Source organism: Neolamprologus brichardi, chromosome 5, assembly GCF_056152115.1.
Source record: "Neolamprologus brichardi isolate AB-2024 chromosome 5, ASM5615211v1, whole genome shotgun sequence".
Classification (NCBI taxonomy): Eukaryota; Metazoa; Chordata; class Actinopteri; order Cichliformes; family Cichlidae; genus Neolamprologus; species Neolamprologus brichardi.
In genome coordinates this window covers 32651682-32675251 of record NC_142108.1, presented here as the reverse complement: position 1 = coordinate 32675251, position 23570 = coordinate 32651682, and the positions used below count along the sequence as shown (strand labels likewise).

At 41.8% G+C, this 23570-nt stretch overlaps 1 protein-coding gene across 2 annotated transcripts; it reads left to right on the top strand.

Moving 5' to 3' along the window:
* Nucleotides 1-654: 654 nt before the first annotated feature.
* si:dkey-43k4.5 (delayed-rectifier potassium channel regulatory subunit KCNS2) lies at nt 655-22760 on the top strand. Of its 2 annotated transcripts, XM_087841392.1 has the most exons (10): nt 655-809; nt 9175-9356; nt 9485-9618; nt 10437-10601; nt 10681-10852; nt 11920-12003; nt 12900-13061; nt 15512-15595; nt 20205-20297; nt 21703-22760. In XM_087841392.1, the coding sequence occupies exons 2-10, from the start codon at nt 9186-9188 to the stop codon at nt 22150-22152; spliced, it is 1515 nt and encodes a 504-aa protein (XP_087697518.1). In that variant the 5' UTR covers nt 655-809; nt 9175-9185; the 3' UTR covers nt 22153-22760. The 2 variants fall into 2 exon arrangements, with proteins under 2 accessions (XP_087697518.1, XP_087697519.1); XM_087841393.1 differs by lacking the exon at nt 12900-13061.
* Nucleotides 22761-23570: the final 810 nt, after the last annotated feature.

Sequence of the window (23570 nt, the reverse complement as noted above, 5' to 3'; positions counted from 1 at the left end):
TTAAATACAGTTTATGCTTTCCTTCATATTTTCCAGCGGACCGGATTGGAGTCTTTCTTGAGGCAGTTATGGCCCCCAGCCCTCATGTTTGACACCACTGATTTAAGCAGAATTGAACACGTGACACAGACACTGTTGGCAATACAGTGAGGAAGTGTTTTAAAGTTTATACCTTAATAAGAAAAAAGGTAAGTCAGCTGTTCACAGCTGCAGTGTGTCCCTGCTGGGATATCAAAGCCTTAATATAGGAAATAAAACTAAATTAATTTTAAAAAAAAGAAGAAGAAAAAGAAGAAGTGGCGGCATTTGGGACTTTACACGTTTTTATTACACACACGCGCGCGCACACACACACAGAGCTTACATCCCAGATGTGAGATATAAGAGATATTACGATGACGGTGTTAGGAGCCAGTTTAACGCAGCTGCGCTGATTCTCCGCGGAGAGATTCAAACTTTAAAAACAGCCTCGCTGAACTCTGAATAACCGCTGAGTGCCGCAAACGCATCATAAAAAGTCTTTCAAACAGGAGACGTGTCTCACTCGGAGGTCGGCTCTTGTTACGGAATGTGACGGAAAAAGCCGAAGACCGCCTCCGACAGAGAAGACGGACCGATGAGCGCTTCAGATGGAGGAAAGCTGCGCGCGCACGGCGGACTGTGACAGCCCTGCAGCAGGAGGCTGAAGTTTCCAGCACGAGGAGGTCGCGCGGGTTTTACAAGGTTTCTTGTTTGTTTTCCAGCGATCACATCCTTTTCAGAGGTGGAGGAGTGAAAAACTTCATCATGGGGTGAAGATGACATCACAGGTAAGTCACATTAACACACACCAGCATCTTTTTTCGTCGCGTGGTCTTAGTGAAATGGATTTAAAGTGGCAGCTCCAGTTATCCCAGATTACTCTGGGAAGTTTCGCCCTTTTGTTTGCAGCGCTGCTTCTCGCTCACGGAGGGAGTTTGTTGTTGAAGATGCTTTTTCCCCACCGCTGTGATTCCAGGTTGCAGGTGCTGAATTATAGATCAACTTTATTTCTGTATGTGCACCAAAGCAGCTCCCCGGAGAGCTCAGCATGTAATTACAGACACACGGAGGCTCCATCTCACTCTTATTTAATGTGGGGGGCAAGAAAATATTTAAAGTATTATTTAAGATTTCATTAACAAGCTGTGGAGCCCTTAGTGGGCCTATTCTGCTCTTTGTAAATTTCCTGTGGTGTATACTATTTCAGTGGATGTTCATACTAAATTTGTAAAAACTTAAATAATATTCATCCCTGTCAACCACAAGCTCAGACTGTCTGAAACACTGAGGTTTCAGACAGTCTGAGGTTCACTCAGCACTCTCAGGGACAAACCTTCTGTTTGCAAGGGGCAGCCAATCTGAAGAAAGCCATCCTGTACATGACAAATAAGGATTATTTCAAAATCGGAATCATGCAAAGCCACTGTGGTAAAGTCCGAGAATAAACATCTGAAGCTGGAAATGAGCATAATAAGCCCATTTTAATACGACAGATGCAGTGCAGCGGGTAATAAAGAGCTATGTTTGTTTCATTTAGTGAAACAAAATCTAAAAAATGGGTCATCTCTAGGTCAGTGTTGGTGTCAGAAACAGAGGCTTTGAGGAAATCTATCATTTTAGAGCCGCAGTGGCTGAATAGTGTTTCCAGATAACAAAAACAAACATACTTTAAAGTTAGCGTGGGGAGTTTCTTATCCTGAACAAACTCCTTCGAGCTAAAGTCAGTTACTGAGCGTCGGGAGCAGTTTACTCTAACAACAACATAATCCAGGCTCAGTGAAGGCTGTGTGATATGTCTGTGAAGGTTCTCAGTCATCCAGGTCATCGTAGTCTAAGGAGCTTGGAAAAAAAAGCGTCTGGACTTCTTTAAGTTGCTTGAAGACGTTTCACCTTTATCCGAGAAGCTTCTTCAGTTCTAAGGTCAAATGGTGGAGAGTCCCAGATTTAAACCTAGTGGGAGTTTCCCCCCACAGAGGGACAAAAGGACCCCCTGATGATCCTCTAATCGCCTGAGCCAAGGTGTGAAAACGGGTGTGGGTCACAATCAGCCAGGGTTTCAGGTGAGCTCATTGTGAAACTTAGTCCAGGATGTGAGTGGGCATTAAGGCGTCTGGGAAGGGATCTCCCAGACACTCTCTGATACACCGGCTACATCCCCTATGTATCAGAGAAACTCAGGAGGGTTTTCTCCAAGCATGACATCCCAGTGTACTTCAGACCCAGCAACACACTCAGACAGAAACTGGTTCACCCGAAAGACAAAACTCCAAAACACAAACTTAACAATGTGGTGTTTGCTGTACAGTGCAGCGAGGAATGCTCAGACCTCTACATTGGAGAGACCAAACAGCCACTTCACAAGCGCATGGCACAACATAGAAGAGCCACCTCCACAGGACAAGACTCAGCTGTCCATCTGCATCTAAAGGTCAAAGGTCACTCTTTCGAGCATGCCAATGTTCACATTTTGGACAGAGAGGACAGATGGTTTGAAAGAGGAGGGAAAGAAGCATCTATGTCCACTGTGAGCGACCATCTTTGAACAGAGGCGGTGGTTTACGACACCAACTCTCTGCCATCTATAATCCAGTTTTGAGATCCCTCCCCAGACGCCTTAACGCCCACTCACATCCTGGGCCATCTGACCTCAGGAATTCGCATGATAAGGTGGGGCCAGGTTTCACAATGAGCTCACCTGAAACCCTGGCTGATTGTGACCCACACCCGTTTTCACACCTTGGCTCATGTGATTAGGTAGCAGATCATCAGGGGGTCCTTTTGTCCCTCTTTGGGGGGAAACTCCCACGGGGTTTAAATTAGAGATGGACTGATCCGATATTACGTATGGGTATTGGTCCCATACTGACCTAAATTACTGGATCGGATATCGGAGAGAAATAAAAAATGTAATCCGATCCAAAGTATCACAAAATCACCTCACAAAACGCGCTACTTGGCGTAACCCAGCTCGGCGCATCGGAGCAGTATGTGTCACGTGATAGAGCGGCTGTTGTCTGCGACACCTGTCGGCGGTCTGTTGGAGCATTTGGAGCCTCCTACATGCTTCCTAACCGCGGCAGTTCATCTCGGCGAAAACGATCGCAGAGAAGTAAAGCAAGTGTGTGAGTTCATCCCTGAATGTTTGCAGAGTATTTCCACGTCAAGCTTAACAACTGATGTATTGAGCCACAGCTGGACTGACCATCGGAGTTCCATATTGAGGTGAAAAGGAAGTGATTTGTCCCGTGTTTCAGCTAGAATTAAAAAATAGACATAAAGCTGGAGTTATTCTGTCTTTGCTGCGCAGTTGCATCTACTTCTCTTATTCACTCCCCCTTCCTCTCCTGTTATTACTTCAAACATGAAACTGATCAGTGATCAGCTAATCGGGTTTTCTGCCGCAAGTCCGTCTTTCTTGTTTGTTTATCGCCCACTTTGCACTAGAAAGAGGAAACCAGCGGCTAAACAACAGCAGCACGTTTAAGCTTGATCAGCTGTTGTTAGAATGTATTTATAAAAGCTGCTGGTCATGATGTCGGTTTGGTTATCTGGTGAGAGGGAAACATGAAGATGAAACCAGGAGATGTCCTTACTGAACCATCAGAGCTGAACAGGTGATGGAGAAACAGGTTTACCTTTTAGGTGACATGAATGAGTTGAAGTTATGAACTGTTTCTGAGAGACAAATAACACCAGGATCCTTTTCTGTGTAGCTGACAGCTGGTAACTGTGCAGGGGCAGGTAGGGCATTAACAGGGAGAGGGGGGCACAAAGACATACTTTTCTTTGTTAGGTCATTTAAAAACTTTGAATAAATAATTATCTGAATCTTACAACAAAAGAGGTCATCTGATTAAATGTATAGAAATCCATTATTGTATATAGTAACTAATAAGTCTAATATACCCTTTGTAAGCTATAGTACTTTTTCCTTTGGTACCATCTGTGCAGTCTGCAAATCTGTTGAAGAAAGATGTTGAATCTATTATTATTATTATTACTATTATTCTTGTCCAGCGCTCTGTGAGTTCTTACACCCGTCTCTGAGTTTGACCCAAACATGCCGCTGATGGATGAAGACAGATTCCAGCTGCGGTGAAGCGAACAGTAGCCAGGACGTGTGACCATAAATCAGTGAGCTGAGCGAAGAGAAACCTGATTAAATACCAGCAGGAAGACAGTGAAAGATTCAGGAGCAGATGAAGTCAGAGCGTTCTGGTTAAAACGCCATTATGTCCACATTAGGTTAACACCTCTCTGCGATTCCTCGGGCGATTTCCTACACTCTGTAATTAGAGGCTGTGTAACCTTGTTACAATACATTATAGCTACACTTTACCTGCAGCGAGGCACTTACTGCAGCCTCACGATGGATGGATGGATGGATGGATGGATGGATGTCCTCGGTCCTGCTAGAGTGAGCACCACATGAGAAGCAACCGTTTGGATATTTACACTCTGATGACAAATACAAACTGTCACCTGTGCTGCCTTTGTTTCCCCTGCAGCATCTGCTGCCTGCTCCACTCTGTGTGTAGAGGACGGCCACACAAAGGGTGTACACTGAGGGAATATCAATCACAATCCAAACTGGAAGCAGCATTTTCCGCCTGAAGTGCATCTGACCTATTGAAAGTGGCTTAAAATATACACAACAGTTTAGTACTGATGTGGCCATGTGACACATGTTTAACCAGATTTCCCCACATAAAAGCAGCCTGACACGTCGTCAGCTCAGACTCTGATGACTGCAAAAGTCAAAGCTCAGAAGATGAAGAGGAAATGTGTCTGCGAGTTAACCCAGCAGGGATACTATTACCAGGAATAACTGAGCATAATTTTTTAAAAGCAACACAGAATGGCCTTAAAGCCTCACATTATTAGACCACAGTATATATACTGAAGGATTTTTGTGTTCCCTTTAAAGACATCAGTGAAAAAAAAGTACAAATTGGTGCAGAAACACAAGTTATGAAGTGTCAGGTTCTTGTGGGGGAATCCTCACCAGACATGCCGTATAATATCCAACTGTAGTCGTCACATGACACCAAGTCTCAGCCCTCAGACAGGTCTTTGAAAGAGTGTCACAATAAACTGTTGTGTGGTGTGTTTGGGGGACGGCTGTAAATTGTAGCTCCAAAAGCACGAGTTACACTCAGCTCAAACTGGCGGTGATCGAGTGAAAATGAAAACAGTGCTGCAGACGTCTTCATCCTCACAACCTTTACTTGTTGCTAAGCGATATTAATGCAATTCTTGGCAACTAAACTGAACTGAATTATGTTTTCCTGGCGGTCATGTTACCTTGGTATTGTTAAAAAAACATCTTAAATCACAGCAGGGAGATTTGGGAGACGCTGATAACATCACAGCACTTTGCACAATTTTGGGGGTTTGATGTGAACTTTGTAATTTACTCGTCTGTTGTCTGATTTCATTGTGTAGCTTCTTTTTGTTGTGAAAGTATGCACGCTGTGTGGGTGTTTGCACCGGGAGTACAGTAAATGAGCATGTGTGGGAGTTCTGGCTGCATCGATATATGTTTTTTTGTTTTTTTTAAACTTGATGGAGAAAGTTGCAAGAAACCATGTGGTCAGAAGAACCGTTTTAAATCTTCTGCTTCTTGCACAGAAACACTTTGAAAATGTACAAACTGTGGTTACGCTTAGATTAAGTCTGGCTCTCAACCAGTGCTCGTGTTTTTTTTGTTTTTTTCATATTTTTATTGAGAGACAAGTGTACATTAGTTTACAATGACAATACAATCTGTTCCCCTCACATATTTTTTAGTTTTTCTTACATGAACAGATACGATAATACACACACACACACGCTTAAATAAAATTGAAAAAACAAACAAACAAACAAAACAAAACCTAAGAAGAAACCCAAAACAAACACAAACAACAAACCCCAAAACAAACACAAAAAAAAAAAAAGGGGGGGGGGGGGGGATGATATTAATCAGCTGGTAGAGCGTTTAATGACTTGCAATAGTCTACGAAGGGGCCCAAGTTACGATACAATTCTCTGTATTTGCCCTTCGCCACAAGGCCTATCTTTTGCAATTTAAGAAATGACATCACATCTCTAAACCAAAAAGAAACTGAAGGTGGCTTTGAAGATTTCCAAAGGAGTAAGATGCAACGTCCAGCCAAAAGTGATGTAAAGGCTAATATTTTGAAGTGTGTAGGGTCGGTTAGACCAGTGTTGACTGGAAGCCCAAAAACAGCTAGAAAAGGGTCCATGCAGATTTGGGTCCCAAGAGCCTTGGAAAGAATAACTGAATACTGACTCCAGAAGCCGTGGAGTCTTGGGCACAGAAAGAACATATGGCCTAGGTCACATGGGGTGGCATGACATCTCTCACACTGATCCATTACTTGTGGGTAAATCTCAGACAGACGAGACTTTGAATAGTAAACCCTGTACAACACCTTGAACTGGATAAGTTGTAACCTGGCACAGGACGTACTATAACGGACATTGGATACTGCTTTCTCCCATTGCTGATCCGAAAAAATTACTCAGTGCTCGTTGTGTTTTGTGGTCAACATGAAAATGTCTCTTTGTACTTACATATTAGTGTCTGCCCCCCTGGTCTTAAAAGTGCATTTAGAGGAGCAGGTGGAGTTAGAGGAGCTAGAATTTTAAAAAGAAGCTCAAACATTTGGAGCAGAAAATAAAGCTGAGACTCTTCTTTGTTACACGCTCTTCGTGGGGGGTTGATGAGTGCTGACTCAGCTTGAGATAAAGACGACAAAGATTAAGGGCGAGAGATGAGTCATGATTCAGTCGAACGATCACAGCTTCTATTAAAATTTTGTGTCTGTCATCAAAGGGTTTGTATTCAGCTAATTTCCAGCCCCAAGAATAACTCTGAGTGATCGCAGTTCAAAACAATCCTTGTTTATGTCATGGTGAAACTCTCCCAGTTCATCCTCTGTCTGAAACCAGACGATTTAGCTCCTCCCAGCTTGTTTCTGATTGGTCGCTCATCACAAACTGAAGGTTTTGGGGAATATATTATTTTCTATCCCCATCCATAATGTCCAGGATGGACATTGGTGGAGATGTCCACTCTTTATGACATCACAAAGACCCAAGAGCAGAAAAAACTGTGTGAATCTGAGTGTTTAGCACAGTCTGAAGCCTGGAACATGTGACTCATAGAAGGAAGGAGGAGAAGGATAAACTGTGCAGCCTGAACTGCATAGGTTTCCTCTACCTGTACATGACGTATAGATGCAAGAATAAGAATAAAACTTGATTGTTTGAGTGAGTGACAGTAGGACAGAGGGGCATTATTTATCATTGTTAGTGATACTGTATCGCAGTACTTACTCCTCACTAGAAGGCTGCGGTTGCCGAATATAAAGCAGCTCTCATGTAACTGAATCTGGACCGTAAAGATCGTGTGTACTCAGAAAACCATGCGTCGATAAATTCTCTTTGAAAAAAAGAAAACGTTGAGAAACGCCTCTGAGCTTCGGCTCAGCAGAACCACGGCTGAAAACGCCGATTTAAGTTAGGAAACGTGACTTTGAATTGGCTTTTCTGTCTCTGATGTCTTTTCCTTTTAAGATGACTGATTACATTTTAATGCTTCTTTTCTCTCGCTGTCTCACTTATGTGTCTTACTCACAGATTCACATGTGAGACAAGAATCAAGAGGGTGGGGGGGGGGGGGGGGGGGGGGGGGGGGGTTAATGAGAAGTCTTCACAGAAACTGCTGTAGATCTGTGTTTGTGTCCTGTGGAGATTTAATTCAAAGCTGAATTGATTTTTATGTCTGAGCTTGGCTGTTTGGGTTTTATCCATGTACGTTCACAGTTTTCGAAATTAACCAGCAATTTTATCACAAATGACCAGACATGGGCAATAACGCGTTACTGTAATCTGATTACTTTTTTCAGGTAACGAGTAAAGTAAGGGATTACTATTGCAAAAACGGTAATTAGATTACCGTTACTTTCCCGTAGGAACGCTGCGTTACTGCGTTACTAAAACCGTGATTTTTTTTGCGAGAATGTCTCATGACAGTGACGTAAGCGAGTGCGACGTTCGTGACAACAGCTGTGTGCAGATCAACAATGGATCATATATCGAGTGCAGAGAGAGTATGAGCGTGCAGCGTTTAAAGCGTGGAAGTACTGACCTTACTTTGAGTTTGATTCCATAAAAAGTGACAAAAACATTAGTGTCCGTTGTGCGTGGGAAGAAAACTTCTTTTTACAACGAAAAAAACTCCTAAACTTCCGAGCAAGCACCGAGTAGCTACGACGTAATGGGAAACTCACAGAGAAACTCGCGGATTCTTCCACTGACCGCTGCACACCTGCACCAGGGTAACCCTCCGCCTACCCCACTCCTGCTTTACAGGTGAAAATAGAGCAACAGGACCGCTAGTCTTTGACTTTATTTATTTTCTGCTGTGTTTTACTTGCATCTATTTGAAAGACTGAGTGTAAACACAAAAAAAAATATTTTATTTTATGTGCTGGAATGTGCAGAAAATAGGTTTAAATGTTAAACTAATTTCTTCCAGTCAGAGAATGTTAAATATAATTTAATTTTTGCTTGATGCATAAAGTTAAAAGATTAAAACTAATAAAACAAGTTTTAAAAAGAGACTTTTCCATTTGATTACATTTTGTATGATGATTATGCAGAAAAAGTAGAATTGGGCTGAAAGATCTATCACTTTATCACCTATTCAGGTTGTAAATCATGTTTTTTAAAAGTAACTAAGTAACTAAGTAATTAATTACTTTTGAAAATAAGTAATCAGTAAAGTAACAGGATTACTTTTTGGGGAAGTAATCTGTAATTAGTTACTGATACTTTTTTCAAGTAACTTGATCAACACTGCAAATGACTGACACAAAGGGAAACTGTTGCAGCGGAGACATGCGGGGATGTGGTGAAAGGAAATGAATGGTGACAGATGGTTTAGTAAACTTGCATGATGTGGTAAATATGTTGGAAAGGGTATGTTTACAGGACTCAGGCTAACACACCGATAGATCAGACTCACTTCTTTTTTATCTACATCGTGCCTTTTAATAATGTCACCACAATGTTAAATGTCTCTAAAAAGTGTCACAGTGGTGTTTTTCAGTTTGTGTTCATTTCATTGTCTTTGTGTCTCAGCTGATCTAACCATGGGGAAGGAGAGTCTGCCCAGCTGGGCTCACCAGGACTCTGACGAGGGTCTCGTCCACGTGAACGTCGGAGGTCTGAAGAGGAGCCTCTGTTCCAGCACGCTGAAGAAATTCCCAGACACCAGACTGGGAAAGCTGCTGGCATGTGACTCAGAGGAGGCCATACTGCAGGTGTTTGGGCGTGAGTGGGATACGACTGACACGAGACGTGATGGATTTTTGCTTGACTTACTAAAAGCCCACCTGCTTCTCTTCTTCTTCACTCTTCCTCTGTCGTATTCCCACCTTTCCTGCTATAGGTGTGTGACGACTATGATGTGCAGGAGAAGGAGTTTTACTTTGATAGGAATCCCGGCCTGTTCCCTTACGTCATCCACTTCTACCAAACTGGCAAACTTCACATCATGGAGGAGCTGTGCGTCTTCTCCTTCAGGTCTGACTGAGCAACATTCATTTTAACATCCTCATCCCTCTGCATCCCAGAGAACCTTTACACCTGTCATACCAATCTAGCTGTAACTGGTTTTAGTCAGTTCAGTTTTTCTTGGTTTAGCTCATCTGACCTGTAATCAGACACAGCAGCTGCTAACGGACTCCACTGTTCATTGTTGCTTTGCATAAAAAACTTTAAAACCTAAAAACATAAACAGTAAAATGATTTCATCAACTCTACACAATCGTGTAAAATTTAAGCAGCTGATCCTTTAAAAAAGTCACAAACCCAAACTACTGAGACTAAGTTGTAACATCTCACCTCTTATTCATGATCTCACACACTGAAGCACTGCTGTTGTGCACAAATGTGACATCATCTACAGTCACTGAGGGTGCAGCGCTGGCGGTGGAGGCTTTGATTGGTCCTGTGACATGTCCTGGGCATGAACGCAAACACTGAGCTCCACGGTTGGATTGTTTTTGTTTTACTTTTCTTTAACTTTTGTTAAACTGAGGTTTGCTCAAAAAGCCTGTTGGTTACCTTCAGGAACACATCCTGGTTTTCACACCAAAGCAAATCTGCAAATCCTGTAGTGGATCTTCAGGTGTGTCAGTGTTATATTTGTGCTGGAAAGAACAAGCAGAGATTTAACGTGAATGGATCATGGATCACGTCATGGATCCATTTAGTGCACTAATAACATTGGAAGCAGATGAGAGAAAAAACACATGGAAATCATTTTATTTTGATGTAGTTTGCACTTTTCTTTTAATACTGCATAGATAACCTTGATTTGGCTTCTATTCCCCGAACAGCCAGGAGATCGAGTACTGGGGCATCAATGAGTTCTTCCTGGACAGTTGCTGTAGTTACCGTTACCACGACCGCAAGCTGGAGAGCAGCCGACATCGCAGCTGGGACGATGAGAGCGACGCCAGCAGCGTAGACACATCTGTGGACGAGATATCCGACTTAAACAAGTAAAAGACACACAGCTGCACTTTCTTTCTCCTTTTTTTAAATAAATTATTAACTCGCTGCCCTTTTCCACCTTCGCAGAGACATGCAGCACTTCCAGGAAGTGCGTTATGGGAACATCAGGAAGTGTTTGTGGTTGACGCTGGAGAACCCGGGATACTCCATCCCCAGCAAGCTCTTCAGTCTGCTCTCCATCGCAGTGGTGCTCACATCCATCTCCACCATGTGTATCAACAGCATGCCAGAGTATCAGGTGGGTACGGCGAGCTCGAAACGTGGAGACCAAACAACACGGTTCAGTCAGGTTTCAGCAGGAAGCATCTGTTGGCTTCATCGGGCTGATTTGGGCTCACGTGAAGGCAATTAGAGTATTTAACGCTTTTCATCCACAGTTTCATTAAAACAGTTTGTTTGCTCTCAGAGTCAAACTCAGTGAAATCAAATAGACAAACTAATTTTGTGTGACTTACACTCGCCTGATATTACCAAAGATGTCTTAAATCCGCTTTGAGAAAGACAGAAAAACATGCTTGAAACAACCTGAACTGAAAACAAAGTAAAATACTGATAATTGTTTGGATCCAAACAGAGTGATGCTAAAAGTCAGCTCTGTGAAAGCCAAAGTACCCGGGTCCAGGTCACAGGGACAGCGATGTCCTGGCCAGCTCCTCCAGCTTTTTAAGGAAGTAAACTGAGATATAATCTCTCCAGTGTGTCCTTTAACTGCTCAGACGGTCTGCAGAGGAAGTTCATTTCCTTAGTTTGTGACCTCACTTTTTCAGTAAGTGGCCAAAGGTGATGGTGGGAAACTAAATGAACCAGTAAATCGACAGCTTGGACACACAGCTCTCTGTGCTTTAGATTTTTCCCGATTAAGTCCCAAAACACACGAACAACTATTTACATAAAGATAATTACAGAAGAATAAAGTACCAATAAAATGATTTAATCAGTCAGAAAGATTTTACTTGTGTTTTATTTAAATTCTTGATGCCTTATTGAATCTATTTTTTAACACGTTTTTTATCCTTAGTCCACCTTATATCATCACTTTTACTGTTGCTTTATTACAACAGATCATTTCTGTTTAGCCACCATGTGTTTCTCTTGTCTTTGGCCCTAAGATCAGCATTCATGCTGACCTGAGCATTCTACCTTTGATGTCTGTCATTGAAAAGATACATAAATAAAAATTTGTGTTTGTAATTATTTCAAAATAAAAATATCTAATGGGCTTTCAAATTTTAATACATTTGAAATCACTAAATGTTTAATTTAAAACACTTTTAGAAACTGTCCTCTGTCCTTTTTTTCTCCCAGACTTTTGATTCTGATGGGAAGTTGATTGAAGAGCCGACCATGCAGGCGCTGGAGGTGTTCTGCTCCTGCTGGTTCACCTTCGAGGTGAGGTGATTAAAACTAAGCATGCTGTGAACTGTTTTACTGTGCACTAAAAACTCACTGGGTCTAATATTTAAGGTTGTGTATAAGGGCATTTCCCATGCATGTCTTAAACTTAAACTTCACTGTGAATCAGTTAAGCAAACAATAAAGATAATGTGCTTTAAAATGATCATAAATATGTATATGGCAGTTTTAATCTCACGCTGGAGATTTATCAAAGGGAAGAGTTTAATGTCTTTGCAGGGATGAATGGCACTTTAAATACTCCTGAAAGATAGCAACGTGCTACACAGTGAAGGCAGGAAACACAGAACAGAGAGGATCACTCCGAAAATATACTGAGCAGGAAGTGAAAAAACCCCCAGAGAAACAGGTCGTGAAGGAAGACACAGGGACAACTTCACAAAGACTAACAGAGTAAATGCAGCAGAGAGAGAAAGGTACACAAGGAGGGAATTAAACTTATGGAAGCCAAGTGATGAAATACCCTTCAAAATAAAACAGGAAGAACGTCAGTTTGAGCCCACGTTTCTTTACTGTGTATCTTTCCCCGCTCTCTCTCCCCTCTTTACTGCTGTCCCGTCAAATAAATCTTTAAAATAAAGAAGGAAGTAAAATGAAAGGAAGACAAAGAACATCACACAAAGACGCGGGGAACTCATGAGACACAGAGAAAAAACCCCTCAAAGAATGCAAAGTCAGACCATGAGCTGTTACATCCTTCAATTGGTTTGACTTGCATCAGTTTAATTATTTACTTTGTTTAAACCAAACACAAATTCCAGGCACAGTTAAAATACCTAAACTTAAATATTAGGCCCAAATATGTCAGTGCTGACAGAGACGCTGAACACAGAGGACAGTGACAAACGCTGAGTGTTTGTGATCTCTTTGAGGTCGTCACGCGGCTGCTGCTCGCACCAAACAGGAAGAAGTTCTTCCATCACCCTCTGAACATTATTGACATGGTGTCTGTAGTTCCCATCTACGTCACTCTGGTCTTTGACATGACTCTGGGATCCGAGTCCGAGCTGGGAAACGTGGGACGACTCATACAGGTCTGTGCTGTGGATGTGGACCGCATGCTGCTCTGGTAAAAATGTAACGAAGGATTCGTCACATTTGTCATAATCGCTCAGTAAAGGCTGTGAATGTTTGTATTTATGGTGACAGTGTCTGATATGCAGTATTAATCTCATCAGTCCCATCATCCAAGCATTTCACTACATATCATACTGTGTATGACTGTGTATGTGACAAATAAAAATTTGAATTGAAAATTTGAATTCAAAGAGCACACTGTTAATATTACATGCACCATCTGTGGAGGTTCTGCTAGCCTCAAACTGTAACGCTGAGACAGTATTAATAACTGCAGACCATGTAGAGTGAGATCACACAAGCTACAACAACCAATTCTCGGACCACACTCATTTTATATTACACACTAGGGCTGCTACAAACGATTATTTTGATAGTTGACTAGTCACCGATTATTTTTGTGATTAGTCGACTAATCAGATCATCATCCATTGGACGTAAAACATACAGCTTATTGCACCAGCAGCATCTGCTCTTATATAACTATCATTAGCTTACAGCTTTAAGTGTTTAAGGTATGTGCTAACTAAAAATAAAGACAAGATGATACTTTATTAAATTTAAATGAAATTTGCAGATTGTTTCGGTGAAGTTTAATAAACTCCTTGCTATCTAAAATATAACAGGACACCGGAGTAAATTCTGGAGCATCTCACACTTCTGATAATCAGCTGTCTGCTTGACGTTTATTCAGCTGTGTAAAAACTATAACTTTAATCTCAGCCAAACCGATTTACTCAGGAACAAATAAAATACTGAAAAAGCCAAACAATAACATTTTTAAGTTATCTAAGTGACTTATATATCATGTTTAACCTGAGTAGCGAAAGACAGCGGTGGGTTTGAAAACGATTAGCCGGGAGTCCGGTGTTCTCACGGCTCTAGTGAGCCTAGCCCCCGGCTAGCTATCGAGCTAGTGGGTAACAGACGTCTCCGAAAACGTCGGAGCGCTTTTGAAAATATGTGGTGTCTTGATAAACTGAGCAGATATTTGAGGTTTACACAGCTACATTCTCGCCTGAAAATAAGTTAAACGTTTATTTTGTGACCCAGAAAGAATAATAAGAGTAATATTAAAACTAACTAGCTGCCGCCATTGTTGGAAACTGGGCTGGGCTGGCTATGAATTCTGGGACAGAGCTACTTCTTCTTCTTCGGGGTTTAACGGCAGCTGGCATCCTTGTACATGCAGTGCTGCCATCTTCTGTTTCAGTCCGTTATTACACTCTTAAATCCTACTACTTATTCCTGCGTCTTTTGGGATCTTACAAAGCTTCAAACGACGCGTCGACTATTAAATCAGTCGTCGATGATTTTAATAGTCGACGTAATCGTGACTAGTCGACTAATCGTGGCAGCCCTGTTACACACGATGAAGAGAAATCATAAAGGAAGTCAATGTAAGAGTGTATGTTTACTCACAGGTCTTAATGTCACACTTTTAAGATTATCCTGTAGCAGAAGGAAACTAAGGCTTATGGATTGTAGCTCCATTAGTCTGATGTATTTCCAGGTCCTGAATGACAGTCTAGCATTTCATGGATCTGTGCGGCTAATTAGTGCACGACTATGATACATGTGTAACTGGAGCTATTTCTCAATCAATATTTCTAAAATGACAAACAGATTCAAATGCCACAACACAAAACTTGCTCTTTATAACAATAACGTACAGTTCATTTTAAATTTAAAACATTGGGGTCAGGGATTTTTTTAGGGTTTCGTTTCACAATCGAGTAGCTTTTTATGATTCCCAGTTCAAAACAGTTATATTTAATGAGGCGCCTCAGTTCACCCACTGTTGAACCCTTTATCACACCAGTATCATACAGCTTATTTTATCATTGTGGCTGTAAAATTATAAAATAATTCTCATCTTTCAGGAACCATTTTTCTGTAGCCCAGTGTGGTTGAGGAGTTACAGTAATGTGAAGCTGATTTTTCTTTGTTCAGACGGCAGTACCTTGTGAATGCTTTGTGCTTCCCTGATACCCCAAATATCTCCCTAAAGCTCATCTTGTCTTCTTTCTGAAACGGATTGAATTTTGTCTCTAGCAGAAGCAGTAACAAAGTTACTGTCATTTAAAGAGCACTAAAAATAAAATGGGCCTGTTGAGCTAATGCTAGGGTCTTTAACACCAACATGTCTTTGATGCAACTTTATTCTGATTGTCTGTTCCTCGCAAACAAAAGCTTACAGCACATGGTGGGTGTGGCTTCTGTGCTCATTAGAAAAAACCCATCTGAAGCTCGCGGCGATCACGCGTCTGTTCACTGACCCCGTTATTTGAAGCTTCGTGACTCCACCGTTGGATCAGTGTAGTGAATGTCCGCAGCTGCTGCCGTGCAGCAAGAGTTAGACTCTTTTTAAAGCTTCAGACTCATCGTCCACTCTTTGTCCTCTCAGGTGTTCAGGTTAATGAGGATCTTCAGAGTGTTAAAGTTGGCGCGACACTCGACAGGCCTGCGATCACTGGGAGCAACACTGCGGGTGAGTGGGGACTCTGTCTGCTCCCACAGAGGCACAAAGTTTTGTAATGTGTGGATCCCATGCACAGAGCGACATTAAGCAGCCGTACAAACAACGTGACTGATTTTTATTTTGCATTTTTTTGACATTTTGTTCTGTTGACCTTTCTGTAGACACCTCAGATACAGGTTGATGGATTGTAAGCAGATCTCAGCTGATGTGATGCACACTGTTTTGGAGATGACACACAAAAAAGACAACTGAAGGAAACAAACGTTTGCATGTGGGCTGCAGTTTTTAACACAAGATCTCACTGATGTTCACTTGTTGAGTTTGAATTGTGTCAGTGTGTTTGAGATGGAAGAAAAACAACATTAGGAAACACACGACTTAGCAATTCCAATTAGTTAGCATCGCTGTGGATGGTTTATCATTCAAATCATGCTTTCAAGGTATAAGTTAGATTAGTGAGGTCATCTGTAAAAGCCTTGAAGCTAGCACAATCTATGATGGCAACATTTACACTTTAAGTCATGTTTACACATTAATCTGCTCAGAATTTCTTTATGCAACCTTTAACATCTGAAATTTGGTTTTATATTCTAAATCAGAGGCAGCACAGTGTTGCCGCACAGCAAGAAGGTCCTGAGTTCAATTCCACCATCAGGCCGGGGTCTTTCTGTGTGGAGTTTGCATGTTCTCCCCGTGTTTGTGTGGGTTCCCTCCGGGTACTCCGGCTTCCTCCCATCGTCCAAAGACATGCAGCTTGTGGGGATAGGTTAATTGGAAAATCCAAATTGCCATTAGGAGTGAATGTGAGCGCAAATGGTTGTCTGGCCCTGCGACAGACTGGCGACCTGTCTAGGTTGTACCCCGCCTCTCGCCCTATGACAGCTGGGATAGGCTCCAGCGCCCCCCGCGACCCTGAAAAGGATAAGTGGAAGCGAATGGATGGATGGATTCTAAATTAGTCCAAGCAACTTTTTTGTGTTTGTTTAGTATCATATGTAATGTATCAGTGACACCAGCGGGGAAAATGGACGCACCATCCCAATTCCTAAAAAGTTGGGACGCGGCGTAAAATGTTTTTGTAAACCTCATAAACCCAAAGTTTATTCACTGAAAAGCTCAGAGAGACCGTTTCTAAGAAGTAAAATATTCCAGAATAATGTCTGTGAAGGTTCTCAGTCATCCAGGTCATTGTAGTCTAAGGAGCTTGCAAAGAAAAGCGTCTGGACTTCTTTAAGTTGCTTGAAGACGTTTCACCTTCATCTGAGAAGCTTCTTCAGTTCTAAGGTCAAATGGTGGAGAGTCCCAGATTTAAACCTAGTGGGAGTTTCCCCCCAAAGATGGTCGCGTCCACTGTGAGTGACCATCTTTGAACAGAGGCGGTGGTTTACGACACCAACTGTCTGCCATCTATAATCCAGTTTTGAGTTCCCTTCCCAAACGCCTTAACAACCCACTCACATCCTGGGCCATCTGACCTCAGGAAATCACATGATAGGGTGGAGCCAGGTTTCACAATAAGCTCACCTGAAACCCTGGCTGACTGTGACCTACACCCATTTTCACACCTTGGCTCATGTGATTAGGTAGAGGATCATCAGGGGGTCCTTTTGTCCCTCTGTGGGGGGAAACTCCCACTAGGTTTATATCTGGGACTCTCCACCATTTGACCTTAGAACTGAAGAAGCTTCTCGGATGAGAGGTGAAACGTCTTCAAGCAACTTAAAGAAGTCCAGACGCTTTTCTTCCCAAGCTCCTTTGACATTCCAGAATAATGTTCCTGAATTTAAAATTGTGAAGGCTGTGAGTATCTCCTCATCTACGATGCATAATATCATCAAAATAATCAGAGAATTGGGAGAAATCTGTGTGCAGGGTCGGTTCTGCCTATGAACACAACTCACCGTGCCATCTGCGCGGGACGGCAGGTTAAAGCTCTATCGTGCAAACAAGAAGCCGTATGGGAACGTGATCCAGGAACGCCGTCTCTCATAGCTGATTAAAATTGGACTGAGGCAACGTGAAAAACTGTTCTGAGGTCAGACGAACTGAAATGTGAAATTCTATTTGGAAATCATGGATGCTACGGCCTCTGGGCTAAAGAGCAGAGGGAACATCTGGCTTGTTATCGGCACTCAGTTCAGAAACCTGCATCTCTGATGGTATTACATATGCTTCCATCCAGACGACAACTTTTCCAGGGAAGGCCTTCCTTTTCCCGCAGCATAGCTCCTTGGATAGAGTCCAAGTGCTGAAGTGGCAGCCTGCAGTCTGGACCTTTCACCAACTGAAAATCGCTTCTCGCCCTTTGCACATGCCGTCCATCTGAGGATTAGTGATTCATTTTAAAGACCTTCTCGAGCCAAACCTCTCAGACTGTGATCAGTCAGCATACCTGTTAAGCCACTGACCTGCAACAGACGTCTTTCCCAGGATTTCCAAGCTGGTCTGTGTGCACTGAGAAAGGAACTGAGGAAACTTACCTGCTTGTCCACCGCTCCACCCGTCCCTCCGAGGATGTCGGGATAGTCTAACCACACCTCTGCTCTGGCTCCGACTAACTCTTCTCTCCTTTGTTGACAAAACAGCCGCCTGAATCACCGTCCTGTGATTCATCAGCCTCAGGTCCTGCTGCCTTTTAAATCTTGTGTAAATACACTTGTTAAACAGCTGTCGGTCGCTGGGTTGTGAATGCAGAGTCCAGAACTTCGGAGTCTCCTTTGACTTCTGACAGCTGGTCTCCTGAGTTCCCAGATGTTTATGGATGCACGGCCTGTCCCAGGATCCTGAGATGGACTACTGTCATCAAATTCAAAATGAGCATTTATTCTTCTTAAAATTAGATATTTTGTCAATTCTATTGTGAACATAATCTGATATTACTAAAATCCATGTATTCTGTTTTATTTGACATTTTTTGGGGGTGGAGTTGTTGATGAAGGACCATGCTGCTCCTCCTGGTTTTCATTACATCTGCACGTTGTGTTTCCGTCTCCTATACCATGAGCTTCTTCCTTCCAGCAGAGAATTATTAAAGCCTTTATTAAAGTGCAGCACCACTTTAATAAAGTTCCTGATCCGTGACCGGCGTTTGAAATGAAGCACTGAGAGCTTATTTGGTCTCTTTCCTGCATATCAAGTAATGAAAAAGCCTTTAACTCAAAACATTAGTTTAATGTTTAGTTTGAACTTGAAAATGGAAATGCATAATCTAATGAAAAAGCAGTTCTCTGAAAAAAGACCAGCTTCATTGTGAATTGACTTTTACTGCTGCTTATTTGTGGAAATGCTCCATTTCTCAGATAACTCAGATAACTCTTTTTTTTACTCCACTGACTGTTTTTTTTCTCTTAGATTTGTTTTTCACAGTGTAAACGATCCACATTTCTTTATTTTTTACACTTCTTTTTCAGCACCATCTTTCTTCATTTTAATAAAGCTGACATTTGTTTCCTTTAAAGCAGGGGTAGGGGCCATTTCATTTTTTACAAAGTTCGGGCCATACCATTATGAACACATACTCAGGGATGCAAAAGTCTGTAAGTACCGTGTTACTAAGCCTCAGGAGGTTTCATGGCTATTAATGCACTCACCACAAAACTTGCATACGTAATATTCTCTGTGTCCGTCTGTGGTCGTGTGAAAGCTGCTTGTTAAGGAAGAGCGTTAACGTTGAGCTCTCAGCTCATCATGTTTAGCATGTTTCAAACTGTAATGGCGCCAGCGCCGTGCCACAAACTGGGCACAGCTTGCCTTTCACTTAAACAAAGAAAAAAAATCAGGTGTCCATTTTTCCTGGAACACACAGCATTCTGCATCCACCTTCATTTTCATGACAGCTGCCAGGATTCATCCTTTGTTGTCAATCACGTAATGACGTGTTCAATTCAATTCAATTTTATTTATATAGCGCCAAATCACAACAAAAGGCGGGGCCATCTGCTGCGACCGGTTGGGGTGAGAGAAGGAAGACAGGATAAAGACATGCTGTGGAAGAGAGACAGAGGTTAATAACAGATATGATTCAATGCAGAGAGGTCTGTTAACACATAGTGAGTGAGAAAGGTGACTGGAAAGGAAAAACTCAATGCATCATGGGAATCCCCCGGCAGCCTACGTCTATTGCAGCATAACTAAGGGAGGATTCAGGGTCACCTGGTCCAGCCCTAACTATATGCTTTAGCAAAAAGGGAAGTTTGAAGCCTAATCTTGAAAGTAGAGATAGTGTCTGTCTCCCGAATCCAAACTGGAAGCTGGTTCCACAGAAGAGGGACCTGAAAACTGAAGGCTCTGCCTCCCATTCTACTTTTAAATACTCTAGGAACAACAAGTAGGCCTGCAGAGCGAGAGCGAAGTGCTCTAATAGGGTGATATGGTACTACAAGGTCATTAAGATAAGATGGGGCCTGATTATTTAAGACCTTGTATGTGAGGAGCAGGATTTTGACTTGGACGTACATAACCGTCTGTTTTATCTCAGAAAACTATACTGTCAGTGGTTTTTTTTCCATATTTTTTTATTCATGCTATAAGTTACATATATAAAATATATGCATTTTATTGCTTTGCGGTCCGATTGAAACGGAGCTAGCAGCTAAATTCTGCTGTGTTTTATCTGCAGCACAGCTACCGTGAGGTGGGCATCCTGCTGCTCTACCTGGCCGTGGGAGTGTCCGTCTTCTCGGGTATCGCCTACACTGCTGAGTATGAAGAGGTAAAGTTTGACTGACGTGGGGTCGCATTCCTCACTGGTGGAAATCATTTCACTTTTAGTTTGTGTTCAAATAAATTCTTTGAATTTGCCTTTTAAAAGTTTAACATCTTAGTTTCAGTGATTTCAGTGTCAGTCTGTTTGGCGTACGGTTTTACAGCCATCATCAGTTTACAGTTTGAATGTTTCCAAAACTTTCTGAGCAGTTTAAATTCCTCTCAGTATAAGGCTATGTCCACACGTACACGGGTATTTTTTGAAAACGGAGATTTTCCGTTTTCGTTTTAAAAAATAATCCCGTCCACACGTAAAGGCAGAAATGAAGGAAAACGCTGCTAGGAACATGCCAAAGCAGCAGGTGGCGCTATATTCCTAACCGTGTAGAAATGTTGGCCAATCAGAAGTCTAGAAGCCTCGGTGGGAAAAGTAAACAAAGCTGGGGCATAGAAGCAGAACCGAGTGGTATGTGTGGAGGGACAGTAACTGTGTGTGTATATGTAAGCATTTAAACACTGCAGAGAGTACAATTAACAGTAACAGTATTGTAGAAATTCATTTCACCGAAACAATAACGTGGCGCACAGTGTGACGTCAAAAAAGCCGCACATCTTTGACGCTGCGTTTTCTCCGTTTTTCCCGGAGTTTTAGAAAATATCCACCCTGGCCGGAGTTTTTAGAAATCTCCGTTTTCAGTGACCAAAAACGCCGTTTACGTGTGGACGAAAGGTGCAAACGCATAGAAAAATCTGCGTTTTCAAAAATACCCGGGTACGTGTGGACGTAGCCTAAATGTCGGAATGCTAACACGGCGATGAACGTAGCAAACATTACATTGCAAAATGTTTGGCGGATGCTACGGTATGAAGACGGAAAACATGCCTACACACTTCAACCAACTACTCAGTTACTTTGTAACAAAGTCTTTGTGTTAATACTCACTCGTGTTCCTCCTGCCAATGAAATCCCTGAGCTGATTTTCATGACATTTGGCTAATTAAAAGGTTTTGGCTCACAGAGTGTTTTACTTTAATTAGTGTCGTTAGACGCTGATAAATCCTTCACAGCTGTCAGCTTTGCTTTGGTCTGTAACAAATAAAAATATCAGTGAGTGAACAGTCGAAGTGGCAGTTATCCTGTTTTTCAGGGATATCTGTGATGTTTGAAGACACACCTGTTGGTGTAATTACTAATGATTCAATTCAAAGAGCACATTAGTCAGTGTGCTCAGAGGTTTGTCTTTATTTAATCTCTTCCTCTTGAAAATTAGTTTTGAGCTTCAACTTTGTTCTGATAGATTTTATATACCAAAGTATTTTATTATTTAATTGTGTTCTTTACATAATAATATTAATACATCTGAAAATCATTACTTTGGATGTCTAAAGCATCCTTCTGTGTCTGATTCCAGGATGTGGGCCTGGACACCATCCCGGCCTGCTGGTGGTGGGGGACGGTGAGCATGACCACAGTGGGTTATGGGGACGTAGTGCCGGTCACGGTGGTCGGGAAGTTGGCGGCGAGCGGTTGCATCCTGGGTGGCACCCTGGTGGTGGCGCTGCCCATCACCATCATCTTCAACAAGTTCTCCCACTTCTACCGTCGCCAGAAAGCTCTGGAGGCGTCGGTGAGGAACAACAACCGCAAGAAGATGAGGATGAGCTGCGAGAATGTGCCAGAAGAGGATGAAGAGGACGAGGGGTCAGACGGGGACAGCTGCTGCCTGGACGATGATGATATTGATGATATTGAAGAGGACGATATAGATTATGAGGATGAAGGAGGTGTAATAAACTATAGTTATGTGGAGCATCCGTCTTACACGTCGATAACGAGGAAGAAGGAGCCGCATCAGCTGTGATGAAGAGCTGATGAAGAGCTGCTGAAGGCAGGAGATCAAAGCTGTTCAGATTCACTTCCTGCCTCATGCATGACGTGTTCATATGGAAACGATGACTGCATTCATATTTAATCTGGCTTTTATTTAAAACAAGGCAACACAAGAGTGATCTGTACGCTTCAAGTTTGACCTTTGAACTCATCGAGCATAAACTGGAGGACTAAAGTCCAGGAGGGCTGGGATTTGATCAGATTTTGGGGAATTTAAAGAAATCAGGAGTTGGAGGGATCGTGTTGTAAATGGGTTTTAATTATTAGCTTTGGGTTTCCATGACAAACCTACGTGATGGACGGTAGTTTGCTATTATTCATGCATGTGGGCAGCTTTCAGGGTGGAAATTTGTTCTTTCTGATAATGAAGTTTTTATGTAGCTGTTTAAAAAAAGATAAAAGACCCAAAACAATAAAATTACATAAGGCGAGATTAAACACGAAGGTCTGCTCAAGAACCGAATCAATTGAGCCTTAACTGAGCTGGACTGAAGAGAAAAAGCATGCACGTGTATGAAATGAAACGAATAAAAAGATTATGAAAGTCTGAATTGTTATTTTGTTCTTGAAGTAAAATGTATAAAGGTAACATTTGATTAAAAAAAAAAAAAGTTGGTCAACTTTGTAATTTGAAGCCTCAGTGGAAGCATTTTTGTAGTTTTCTGCAGCTAGAATAAGAAAAATTAAGCTATGTTTAGGTTAGCATAAAGACTGGAAAGAGGTAAACGCTAGGGTGACCAACCGTCCACTTTCATGTTCTGTCCGGGTTTTTTTTTTTTTTTTTTGAGATGGATGAAAATGTCCGGGTTTTCCTACAGAGGACCCATATGTGCAACATCATCCCCGAAATGTGGTGTAAGTGGTTGTTCCCCACCAGTGTTGGTCAAGTTACTTGAAAAAAGTAATCAGTAACTAATTACTGATTACTTCCCCAAAAAAGTAATCCAGTTACCTTACTGATTACTCATTTTCAAAAGTAATTAGTTACCTAGTTACTTAGTTACTTTTTAAAAACACGATTTACAACCTGAATAGGTGATAAAGCGATAGATCTTTCAGCCCAATTCTACTTTTTCTGCATAATCCATCATACAAAATGTAATCAAATGGAAAAGTCTCTTTTTAAAACTTGTTTTATTAGTTTTAATCTTTTAACTTTATGCATCAAGCAAATATTTAATTATATGCACCATTCTCTGACTGGAAGAAATTTGTTTAACATTTAAACCTATTTTCTGCACATTCCAGCACATAAAATATTTTTTTGTGTGTTTACACTCAGTCTTTCAAATAGATGCAAGTAAAACACAGCAGAAAATAAATAAAGTCAAAGACTAGCGGTCCTGTTGCTCTATTTTCGCCTGTAAAGCAGGAGTGGGGTAGGTGGAG

Bases quoted from the DNA above. Each gene is read 5' to 3' on its own strand.
- si:dkey-43k4.5 (XM_087841392.1), top strand. From the start codon at position 9,186: ATGGGGAAGGAGAGTCTGCCCAGCTGGGCTCACCAGGACTCTGACGAG. The intron at 9,357-9,484 runs GTGTTTGGGCGT...TTCCTGCTATAG, and splicing joins CAGAGGAGGCCATACTGCAG to GTGTGTGACGACTATGATGT. The intron at 20,298-21,702 runs GTAAAGTTTGAC...GTCTGATTCCAG, and splicing joins ACACTGCTGAGTATGAAGAG to GATGTGGGCCTGGACACCAT.